Genomic DNA, 11565 nt, shown 5'->3' on the forward strand with positions numbered 1-11565 from the left:
CACCCACCCTCCGTGCGCCTGCGTCTGCGTGTGCGCCCGCGCGTGAGTGTGAGCGCGCGTGGGGGGTGGGCCGGCCGGGGGCTCGCGGCGCACCACTCGGGCGCTGGGGCCACGTGCGCTGGGGCCACGTGCGCATGCTTCGGAGCGCTACTTGTGCTCGCGCTTCCGCCTGCGCCCGGGGCCCGGCCCCGCCCACTTCTGCGCGCCCCCGCTTGTGGATCCGCAGGAGCATGGGCCCGGGGTGACAGGGAAGCGAGGCTGGTGAGGGCTCAGATCCGCAGCCCTGTGCTTGAGAGCAGGTTACTTTTAAGGGGCGTCCTTTGGCTCTGAGGGACCCTATCTGCTCTGAGAGCCCCAGACCCTCGGCTCACCTGGGCCCCGAAGACCCCTGTACCCCAGGGAGACCCAGGATTGGGAGAAGTCGAGGGGTGAAGCCAGGGCTATCTGCGTGCGGGGCGGGTGCCCGGGTGGGGGTGGGGGTGGGCGTGGGGGTGGGGAGAGGCCTTTCCCAGCCCACTGTGCGCTTGAACCTTGGAGCCTGGTACTGAGGGAGGAGGGACCGGCTCCACACCGTTCTCTCCCTGGTACTCTGCCCTTCACCCTGCTCGCCGCCCTCCAAGCCTGGCAGGAGCCCGTGCACAGCTTCGGTAACCTGGAGAGATTTACCAGCTGCCCCCTCTGGCCGGGCCTGGAGGCGTGGGTGTGAGCTTCTGCAACCCCTGGGGAAGGTTTACTGCAATAGGAGGTCCCTGGGTGAGGATACCAGGGGGGAAGCTGTTCACTACTCCTCCCTCTTTCATTTTTGGAGAAAGGGTTTTGCTATGGCAGCCCCAAATGGCGTGGAACTTGCCATCCTCCTGCCTCAGCCTCCTGAGTGCTGGGATCACAGGCATTGCCACCACACCCAGCTTCCTCTGTTTTTCGCCATCATCTGTCAGCAGTTCTGGCCTCTGGCTTTCCTGTGCCCTGACGGCACCTGGTCCTGCCACAACCTGTTACTCTGGCCATGGCGGGAGCCCAGGGGTCCACCGCACCCTCTCTCACAGGGCCACCCCCACTCCAGGAGTCTTCCCCAAACACATCGTGGGTTAAACGGCCAATTCTCACAAGGCTGTTTCAGCCAAAGCCATCACTGGGCAGATGGCCCAACTCAGTCCCTCACTCCCAGCTTCAGAGCCAGGTGCGGGTCAGGGCCTCCCCAGCCCTTATCCCAGCTGGTCCCCTTCTGGGGATTGGGATGCTGGGCAGGGACCCCTGAACAGGAGCCCTTCCTCTCAGCACTGGGGCTGTCCTCAGGTGACCCTCGATGTGTGGAGGAGCCAGGAGCCCTGCCATGGCCTGCAGAAGATGCTGCGGGTGCCGTGGCCAGTCTGGGTGTGGGAGAAAGCGCGTCCTGGAGAGCGCAAGGCTCCCTGACGGGGACTGGAGTAGGGGCAGGGGGCTGGGCCGGGAGGAGCTGGTGCACTGAGGGTGAGGAGGGTCCGGCTGGTCTAGCCCTGGGGCTGCAGTCACACTGTAGGGGACCACTGGCCAAGGGCACCTCAGCCTTGCAAACCTGTCCACTTCCCCTGTGGCATGAAGGCCTCCCCAGCACCCGCAGATGGCCCCAGGCCAGTTCTGTGCCCTCTCCTCCCTGGACGCCCCCTCGTACCCTCCCTGAGGACCCCCACTGGTGCTCCCACCTCAGTCCAGCACCAAGCACCTCGTTCCTGTGCACACCAGGGCAATAAAGAAGAGACCTCCACCTCTGACTTAATACATGATGCTTCTTTAATGCAGCCAAAAATGATATTTGCTTTTCTTGGAACCGTAACTGTACAGGATGCAGTGACCAATTCATTCTGTAAGACACCTGGGCTCCTGGCGGGGGCCAGAAAGCACAAGTGATGCTCGCCGTGGAGGAGGAGCCTGAGGCAGTCGGCTCAGCCAAGCCCTGCTGGGCCTGCGTGGAGCAGGCTGCTGTGCGGCCGGGGGCGGCCAAGGTGCTGCAGGGGAGCGGAGGCAGCTGGTCTCCTCCTGGCAGCCGGAGACCAAGGGCCGCTCTGGAAGCTGCCAGGCAAGGGCAGCCCCCGGGTGCCTGTAGGGAGGGACGCGTGCAGTGCGGGGATCACAACAGTCGTCACCTTCCGCCTGACCCCACCAGGGACACTGGCTCTGGGCCTCTGCCAGTTCCAGGAGGCCCCCAAGAGACGAGAGGGGGAGGTGGCGGCACTGCCCGACACTCCTCCTCCACAGATGGTCAGGTGGGCGCTGTCTCCAGTCTGTACCACTGCGCCGGCAAGAGTGGAGACATTTGGGCACTCGCTGCGTGGGCAGGGCCTGGGTTGTGCACCTGGCCACTTCCTGCTGCCTGGGGAGGCGCTGGCCTGTCCTTCCCAAGGGCCCTCTGCGTCCACCAGCCTGCTCCCCTGCCCATATCCTCCCCCAGGCTGGCGCCTGTGACGGAGGTCATTGCCGGTTCCGGCTGCCCAGCTTCCTTCGGTCCTTATTCTGGCTGCGCTGAGGGTCATCCATCTTGTGCACGCGGAAACACTCCTTGAGGTTCTGGGAGCGGATCTTGGGGTTCAGGATCTCCTCCGTCATGGAGCTGGGGAACCAGCCTCTCTCCTGGTCATGCAGACGCTCGCCAAAGATCCACCCTGCAAGGGAGGGTGGCAGAGTCAGTGCCCTGTGGGGCAGAGGCAGGGGCAGGGGCCCCAGAGGAGGCTCCACCTAGCCAGGCTCCCATCTGCGGGCAAAGTCGGGGGACACCACTTACCACCAGGAGCTGGGGAGGCCTGGGAGCTGTGGGCCCAGCCACACATGTGCCCAGTGACTCTGGAGCCCATCAGGGAAAGCGAAGCAATCCCATCAAGGCCAGGAGCCCCCAAGGGCCTCCCCCGAAGCCAGAGCACCCGAGGCGCCATGGCAGTGGTGGCTGGCCACTTGCTTGCCCCGCTGGGCTGCAGGGTCTCCTTTTCACTGGGCAGTGCCTCCCAGCATCTCTGCCTCCAGAGGCTCAGCCTGGCCAGCTGAGGGTGCCGCACGGTGCCCCGGCCTCCTCGCTCCCTGCTTTCTCTGTCCCTCCCTCCCCCAGAGGCCTTTGCCAGGGCCTGGACCTGTGGCATGTCCCCGCGGGTGTGGTGGCCCTCGGCGTACCCTGGGCAGGTCACCCTGTGAGGGGTGTCAGGCTGTGTGCGTTGGGGTGGGGGAGGACAGCCCTGCGACTTGGGAATGAGGGGTGCAGTGGAGGCCAGGACCTGGGTCAGAGGGGCTGGGTAGAGAGGATTTTGTGCACAGTGAGGACTCTGACCAGGAGCCATTAGTGTGGAAACAGGCTGGAGGAGAGAGGGTGGGGTTAAATTCCTCACAGTGCTGATGCCACTCGAAAGGCTGGCACGAACTGGGTGCTTCTTAGCCCACCTGGGTCCCCGAGTCTGGGTCCCCGGGCCTCCTGGGCAGCTCACTGCCCAAACAGCCTTGGGGTCAGGGCCGGGGTCAGGGCCAGGGCCAGGTTCAGGGTCAGGATGATGTGCTGCTCCCTCACTGTGGTGGAGGCTGGGGCCAGACTGTCCCAGGGGATGGGACGAGGGGGCCTCACACTGCTGAGACAGCCCTGTTTGTGGCTGAGCCCAGGCACTGGAAGCGGGTACCCAGCCAGCGGTGCCGGCAGTGGGCCAGGGCTCACCATCCTCCGTCTTCTCCAGGATGTTCAGGATGTCTGCCAGCTCCAACGTCAGCTCGTCGGGCTGCTGGGCCACGTACGGGTGCACACACTGCACTTGAGGGCAGTCTGCGGGCAGGAGGGAAGCTGTGGTGCGTCCCCAGTGCCGGGTCCCCTGCCCTGCCCCACACCCGGGCAAGCCCAGGATGGCACAGAGCGGCTGGCCCCGACGGGACTCGGACTCCGTGGGAACCGACAGAGGGTTCTTCTTGCGGGGGGAGGCTGCTTCCAAGCCCCGGAGTTGGGGAGAACGCAGGGAAGGGGCTTCCAGCTCTGATGTCCAAGGGTGCTGGGGTGCAGCACGGGGGGCAGTTGAGAGGCCAGACAAGGGGTGCCAGCAGGCTCGTGTGCCGGGTTCATATATGCCTTCCAGACAACTGGCACCTCAGAAGCACCTGCCGCTGGGGCCCCAATTCTCCCGGTGTTCCGAGGTGTCTGTCACTCAAGACCCAGGGTGTCTCTACTTCATCTCGTGTTTGACAAGCTGGGAACCAGCGGTCTGGGTGGGGTGCTGAGCTTGGTAGGGGTTCCCCATCCCCACAAGGTGCTGCTGAAGCTGAGGCCTGAAGCCACCGCAGCAGGGACTCACCCAGCAGCCGGGATGTGAAGGAAACAAACTTGGTCCTCCTGTTGGGGGCCAGCGAGGTCATCCAGCGCTTCATCTCGCTCCTGGCACAGGGAGGAGGACATGGAGCAAGAGCAAAACCACCCCGGGGAGGTGGCGGCCACCCTTGGCCTGGCCTGAGGCCGCAGTGGGGACCGCTGGGCCCAGAGCCCAGAGGAGCCAGGCGAGGCCCTGCAAGTCAACTCCCAAATCGTGCTCCAAGCCAGTTCCACTGGAGCCACAGTTTTTCGGCTGTGGCAAGATGGGAAAGGTGAATGTCCATCCCGCCTCAGCGGAGGTCCCAGCAGGGGAGGACACCAGGGCCGCAGCAAGGGACAGAGGAGAAGGGGAGGCGCGCAATGCCTCTCCCCACTTATCCCTCAGAGGGCCAGAAATGGACAGCGGCCGCACAGCGAGTGAGCAGGCGGGGAGGCGGCCGGCGGCCGGTGTGGGAAGAGGAACTCTCCCTGCCTCTGAAGCCCCACACATGTGGGCACACATGTGCCACAGCACCCAGGGCCCTGCCATCCGCCCTGCCCACAGCTCGACACTAAGGCCCGGCAGAAGCCCCGCGGGGCCCCAGGGGCAGGATGGACATTGTGTGGGGCCCTGCTCCCCTGGGGCTTCCAGGAGGTGTCCTGGGCGGCACCTGGCGGGGCACGGCCACTACACTCACTGAGAGGACGCCTTCAGCATGTAGGTGGCCTCCCGGTCATCCGCATTCTCCAGCAGCCGCAGGATGAACACGTTGGCCAGCGTCTGGCCCTGGTCCTCCAGCTCCTCCACACGCAGCAGGCCCCGAGGGGCTGAGTCGAACACCTGGTACTTGTCCCTGGGGACCGAGGCGGGTGGGACAGGGTGTCGGTCCAGGAGAGACCTGGCCACGCATCCCGTGCCCCCCCGGGACACCCCACCCTCGCTGCTCACCCTGGGATCTGCCGGCAGATCACCAGCAGGTCGTTGAAGAGGAAGAGGTAAATTTCCCGGAAGAGCTTCTTGGTGCGCAGGGTGCGGGAGGTCTTGGGGCCCGACATCTGCTGTAGCTCACCCTGCTTCAGCAGCCAGCGGGAGTGAGAGATGATCGGCACCGACTGGGAGCGAGGGACAGCGTCACCATGCGGCTCCCAGGGATGCCCCAAGTAGCAGCTGTGAGGCTGTCACCCTCCCTGCCGCTGGCCGGCCGGGTCCCAGAAGACGCAGGGTAACAGCAGCGCTGTTAGTCTGCATGGGCACGCGTGCCTGTGTGTGGTACACAGGTGTGTGTGTTGCATGTGCATCATGCTGTGTGTGATCCCTCCTACGGTTCCTTGTCACTGTGCTCTGCTCAAGGTCACAGACAATACCCCAGAGCAGGATTCACCCAGGGCAGGCAGCCGGCTCTCAGACAGGAAGTTGAGGCAGGGGGACAGCAGGGGACTGGGGCATCCTCGGAGGAGCAAGTGCCTGGCAGTGGGGTGCGCACAACGGCTGCAGTCAGGCTCACCTTGATCTTGAACTCCATCTTCTTCTGAATGCTGATCATTTGCTCCGTGCGGCTCATCTTCCTGACGCCCTCGTTGCACGCCTTCACCACCTGCAACGGGGAGGAGGGCGCAGTGCGCCAGGCTGTCCCCGGGCCCTCAGCCACCACGGTGGGTGACCAGGCGCGGTGCCTGGGTGTCCAGGACAGAGCCCGGCACCACACAGCCACACGCAGTGGTCGTGGACATTGAGTGAGACGTCAGAGGAAGTCACCAGGGCCGCCCTGAGCAGCTAAGATAGTTACAGTGTATCTGTGTAGCCGGCTACTATGAAACCGTTCAAAATTCAGTTACCTCTGTGTATGCTAAACTGAAGAGCAAAACCTGGGGCTTAGGAACCACAATCTCTTTTTACAAAGAATGCAGTCGTGTGCCCATGTGCGTGTGCAGGCGTCCGTCTGGAAGGCAGGAGGCAGCCTATCAGCTGTGGTGTGGAATAGGTTGGTATCTCTCTTAGTCGCCTTTTTGCTTATGAGCATTTTTTGAATTTTCTTGTATTGAGTATCAGTTACTTTTATTTATTTATTTTTTGATTCTGGGGATCAAATGTGGGACCTTGCACTTGCCGAGGCAGGTGGCTGCAACCACTGAGCTAAACCCCCAGCCCTCTCAGTTACTTTATTTATTTGTTTGTTTATTTTGTACGGGGGATCGAACTTGGGACCTTGGGCTTGCCAGGCAGGCGCCGGAACCACTGAGCTAAATCCCCAGCCCTCAGTTACTTTTATACATTAGAAAAAATATTTATTTTGAAAAAGTAAGCTAAAGAAACAGTGTACCTTTCAGTAAAAGAAAAAGGAAGCCAGGTGTGGTGGCGCACACCTGGGATCCCAGCACGCTGGGAGGCTGAGGCAGGAGGATGGCAAGTTGCAGCCCAGCCCGGGCTGGGTGTGATACAAAACTTTTAAAAAGAGATGAGGATGTAGCTCAGTGTGAAACCCTGGGTTCAGCCCCTAGAGCTCCCTGACAGAGGAAATGAGAGGAGAAAAGGACTTAAAATAGAAGACAGGTCCTGGCCCTGGGCTGACCAGGGCCCCTGGGGGTCAGATGGACCCACTGACGGTACGGGAGGCAGGGAGGCCCTGCCCGTGGTGGGATGGCTGCCCCAAGCCCCTCCACAGGAACAGAGGGGGTTGGTGAAGGCTCTGGGGAGTGGCAGCCTGAGCTTCTTGCCCGTGACTTTTCCTGATTGCAAAAGCAGGTCTGGGGGAGACATGCAGGAGGCGGCCACTCACCATCTCCAGCTCCCTGTGGGCGTCCAAGGCGGTGCACTCGCGCTCCGACCTCTCCTCCACCCTCTTCAGGATGTTCTGGGCCAGGACAGGCGGGCGGTTACTTCTCAGCGTGGCCCACACGCGCACACACATGCACGCGCACACACATGCACACGCACGCACGCACGCACGCACGCACACACCCCACACGTGAGCACACCCAGAGCTCTGCAAGTGGCGGGCTGTGGGCAGGGGACGTCAACCGGACCACACAGTAGGGACAGGCCCGGAGCTCTGAGGGGATTAACCCAAGCCCTCCTTGGCTACTGGGTCCCCATCGGTTGATGCCTGGGGCAGGGGCGGGGCCCTGCCTTTAATCGAGGCCACCTTGTCCCAAGGCTTTGTTAACTTTGTCCTTCACGGTAGAAATGCCTTCTCTCTAATTGTTCAGTTTTCTTCAATTAGCGGAATAAATCAGGACACTGGCTCTGCACCCCAACAACTCCCGGCCTCCTCTGTCCAGCAGCCGGGTCAGGGACCCTGAGCCACCACACAGGCCTCCCTGTCCCTCCTCACCACGCATGGCCACCCCCAAACCCTGGCAGTCTCCATCCCCTGCTCCCAAAGCCATGTTGCAGCTGGACAGCACAGGCCAGGCTCCATGCTTCCTCACTGGAGTGAAAGCTCCCCCGACCAGGCCATGACGGTGGCCTCTCAGGAGGACATGTGGGTCCTTCAGTCCCTCCAGCCTCATCTCGGTGTGTCCGGCTGACCTCCCCCGGCCCAGACTCCAGGTCACCGGGCAGAGCCCGGCCAGGCTCCCTTGCTGCCTCCATGCCTGCAGCTTCCTGCAGCTCAGGACACGACTGGATGCTCCTCCCACGTGGCCTCGTGGCTGTGTGACAGGGCAGGGCTCCCCTCCCAGATGCCCGTCTGCCCGCCCCAGGGCCAGCTGCACCTCTCACTCTACCCCATGCCGTCTCCTCCAGGTGTGGTCCTCTCTCTCCTTCCCTGATGGTCTCTTCTCCCAAACGCCCCCAGATGCTGGAGCTCGGACCCCGACCTCTCCCTTTAACCTGAACTTGACACTCAACAGCCTGAGCTCACATCCAGCCCTGCCACCTGTACCGCCTCACACTCACCGCACCATGTTCCTGAGCTCACCGCTGAGAACTTGTCTGTGCACCTTGCTGCCCCAGGGCCTTTGCACACTAAGTTTCCTTTATACAAAGTGCTCTTTCCTCCACATGGTCACCTGGCCAGCTCCTCCCAAGCCAAGTCTCACCTTCAGTGTCACATGTCTCTCAACTCCTGCACTGATGGGTGGCCAGAGAATCACCCCTTGATGGGGTGCTTCATTTACTGCCCCATGTGTCAGTCTTTCCCTGCTGGGGAAAGTGCTTGGAGCACAGCAGGGGCTGAATTAGTATTTCTGGAGTAAATGGATTTCCTGGAAAGCCAACAGCCTGGATGTTGGTGGTGACAGAAGGGAACAGGTTGTGTGCATGTGGAGGGGCTGTACCTGGACGAGCAGCTTGAGGCGGGTGATCCTCTGGAAGGGAAGGATGAGGAAGGAGGAGAAGGGCAGGCCTTTGCACTTGGGGTCGAGCTCCAGCTGCGCAATCAGCTCCCGGAAAGCTGCCTTCTCCTGGCTGGGGACACAGAGATGGCAGTGGGTCTCAGGCCAGGCTCCAAGCACAGTGCTTCCACCATCCACAGCCCCCAGAGGAGACAGCCCACGGGCCCGGAAAACACAGCCCCTCTGTTCCTTCTTTCACTTGCTTTTTCATGGAAAACACACTGCTCCTGCACACATCAAACAACAATATTGGCTTCGTGTGCCCAGCCCAGGGAGCCTTGCAAAGTACATGTGTGAGGGAGGCCAAGCCTGTGAATCAGAGGCACAATTGGATGATTTCATGCAGCAGGAAAGCATGGCGAGGTGAACCCACGAGGTGGCAGGAGCCTGCGCCAGACTCCTGCCAGGGGCAAGCAGCAGTTTCAGGGCTCAGGAGCTGTGGAGCTAAGTCACAGGGTCCGCATGCATGCAGGGCGGCTGTGCTCTGCCCGCAGCACTCGGCCAGATGCCCAGCACTCATGGGCACCATGAGGGGTCACACTTGGGATTCTTGGGGACTGACCTCCGCAGCGTATGATCAAAATATATGGTGAGTGTTTGCAGTTAAAAAAATCATTATAGTAAAAGATACATTGCCATGAATCCCCCTCAAAATCTTCCCCCTTGCTTTGAACACATCCCACCATTCTTGCCATTTTCTGAAGCAGTTCTGGAGTCCTCTTTCCTGAGTGTCTTTACAAAGTGTGATCAAAAATACAGTGGACGCTGCTGCCAAGTTCCATCCAATGGAGAGGCAGCTTGTAAAAACGTGACACTGTCCTCATCCTCCTCATTCACCAGGCCTGGCACCATGAGACTCCTGGCTCTTCCCCAAAGGCAAAACGACCACGAAAGGCAAATGTTTTAAGTCAGTTCAACACACACAACACTACATACTACAACACAAATAAAGACACTTGCAAAAGAGTATTTCTAATGCTGCTTCAGAAAGTGGCAAGAGGGAGGGAGGGAAAGGGAATAAAAAAAAAAAAGGAGGAAAAATGATGAAAAAAGAGCTTTTGCAAATAGGAAGGGGTCAAAGAGTTGGAAGGAGCATGGAGGGAGGGGCAGGGCCTGAACAAGTCAGAAGCAGGATGTGCTGAGTGTGTGTACCACCTCCCTGCCAACATGGACGAATGCAAAGAAGTGAGCAGAGCAATGGCATAAGCATGCCCAAAGGGCGGGGGGAAGTATTCTGAGGGAGATTATTGACAGTGTGTCTTTTACTGTAATAAATTTTTAGAAATTTAAATGTTCATCTTATTGTATTTTTCATACCTCATACAGGCACTTCCTTTGTGGGACACTTGTCCTCCCAGTGTTTGATCTCAAAAACAGCATATGATTCCCTCAAATTCCATTCCCAAATACACATGTAAAACACCCAAGTGTCCAGATACACAAACTCAAACTGCCGCACTGCACCATGTGGCTTGACAGAAAGCCTACCAAGTGCAGTCTTTAGGTGCTATGGTTTGCTCTGTGAACTGCCTGAGGGGCTAACCCCATGAAACTGTGGCCACCTTATCTTCAAGGCCAGGTTTTCTCTTCTCAGCAAGTGACCCCAGGACCTAGGACCAGCAGGGGCCAGAAGCTGCTGCCACCGCTCACTCATCCACCAGAGCGGCCACCTCCTGACAACTTGCGCAGGTGCCCCTGTCCTATGAAGCCTGACTCCCTCTGTTTCCAGGATGTACAGAGGCCAGTGACCTGCTCTTCCTTCCCAACTAGAGGCTCCTTTATTGGAGACCCTCCGTCCGACTTGGACAGTTCGTTCCGGAAACACCTCTGATGCTCCGAGCAGAGCTAAGAGGGCTCCCGCTGACCCCAGCCATTTATGTCAATGCAAAGAATTCAAAGGCAAGTCGACTGAAAAACCATTCTGTCAATGGAAACCTCAAGGACAGGTTAGTAAAGTAGGGCAGGAATAAATTCAAGGGTGTTGCTGGATGACACCAGAGAGCCTCCTTCCCACCCAGACCTGGCCTGTCACGAGTTCAAACCCACAGTTCTGACAGCCTGGCCTTATGCTCTTCCCTGAGCCCTCAGTGACCCTGCTGGCCAGGACACAGGTCCTCGGCAGGCTGTCTCAGGGTCCAGCTGGGCTAATGGCTCTCTACGGACACTCAAATGCCCTGCATCCCATCCCCAGCCTGCATCCCTGTGGGGCCCTGGGAACCCAGAGGTGAAGGCCAGGGGTGCCTGCCACCCCATGCAGGGCACGCACAGCAGCTGCTTGTACGTTCTCTCCTGGTAGGTCTGGTTGCTGACGTAGGTGATGTAGACCGAGAAGTGGTCGGCTGCGTAGTGGTACACGATGTCGCACACGTCAGAGATGACAATGTTCTCCTCCATCCGGTGCTCCAGCTCCAGGAGGAACCTGCCAGAGATAGCAGCTGAGTCAGAGTCGGGAACACCTCCCGGGTGGGGCCAGGGGACCCTGCACACTGGAGACTATGGGGCACACTGAGGAGTCACTGTCCGCCTCTAGGTGGGGCCAGCACGAGGAGCACAGAAACACTGACCCAGTGTCACTGCAATGGGGTGGGGTCCCTGCCTCACGGCTCTGAGGGATCCCCGGAACTCCAGGTGGATAGCAAGGGACCCAGGGCATCTACTGCTGACCGCTGGGAGGGGGTGGGTCTCTGCATTTACATCTTTGGCCACTGTATTTCACCATGCAACATCCCAAACATGCAAGGGTAGACACACGAGTGTGCTGGGCCACCAGCCCAGGCCTCACCGCTCGCTGACGGCCATGACATCCAGCACATTGGAGAAGAGGATGTGGGCCTCAGATGGGTGCAGGATCTTCTTCAGCCGCTCATTCTCCATGAAGTGGGACACCAGCAGGTTCAGGCTCTTATAGTAGGAGGCCTCGGAGGTGACCAGCTCGAACATGGCCT

The 11565-nt window shown here is 60.1% G+C and overlaps 1 protein-coding gene across 4 annotated transcripts in view; it reads right to left on the reverse strand.

Annotated features, from left to right (window-relative positions):
• Nucleotides 1-1752: 1752 nt before the first annotated feature.
• Nucleotides 1753-11565, reverse strand: part of Ngef (neuronal guanine nucleotide exchange factor) — a 90626-nt gene continuing 80813 nt past the window's right edge. For all 4 annotated transcript variants that reach the window (XM_013066778.3, XM_004868082.4, XM_087209424.1 and 1 more), the window contains 10 exons: nt 11403-11563; nt 10887-11039; nt 8564-8693; nt 7063-7137; nt 5791-5880; nt 5235-5398; nt 4984-5139; nt 4293-4372; nt 3668-3772; nt 1753-2639 (listed from right to left, as the gene is read on the reverse strand). In XM_013066778.3, the coding sequence (XP_012922232.1) occupies nt 2449-2639; nt 3668-3772; nt 4293-4372; nt 4984-5139; nt 5235-5398; nt 5791-5880; nt 7063-7137; nt 8564-8693; nt 10887-11039; nt 11403-11563 (1305 nt within the window). In that variant the 3' untranslated portion in view covers nt 1753-2448. The remainder of the gene's footprint in view (nt 2640-3667; nt 3773-4292; nt 4373-4983; nt 5140-5234; nt 5399-5790; nt 5881-7062; nt 7138-8563; nt 8694-10886; nt 11040-11402; nt 11564-11565) is intronic.

The sequence above is a fragment of the Heterocephalus glaber genome, unplaced genomic scaffold (genome assembly GCF_053883595.1).
Source record: "Heterocephalus glaber isolate CG9 unplaced genomic scaffold, H.glaber_assembly_v1.0 deba00001004, whole genome shotgun sequence".
Classification (NCBI taxonomy): Eukaryota; Metazoa; Chordata; class Mammalia; order Rodentia; family Bathyergidae; genus Heterocephalus; species Heterocephalus glaber.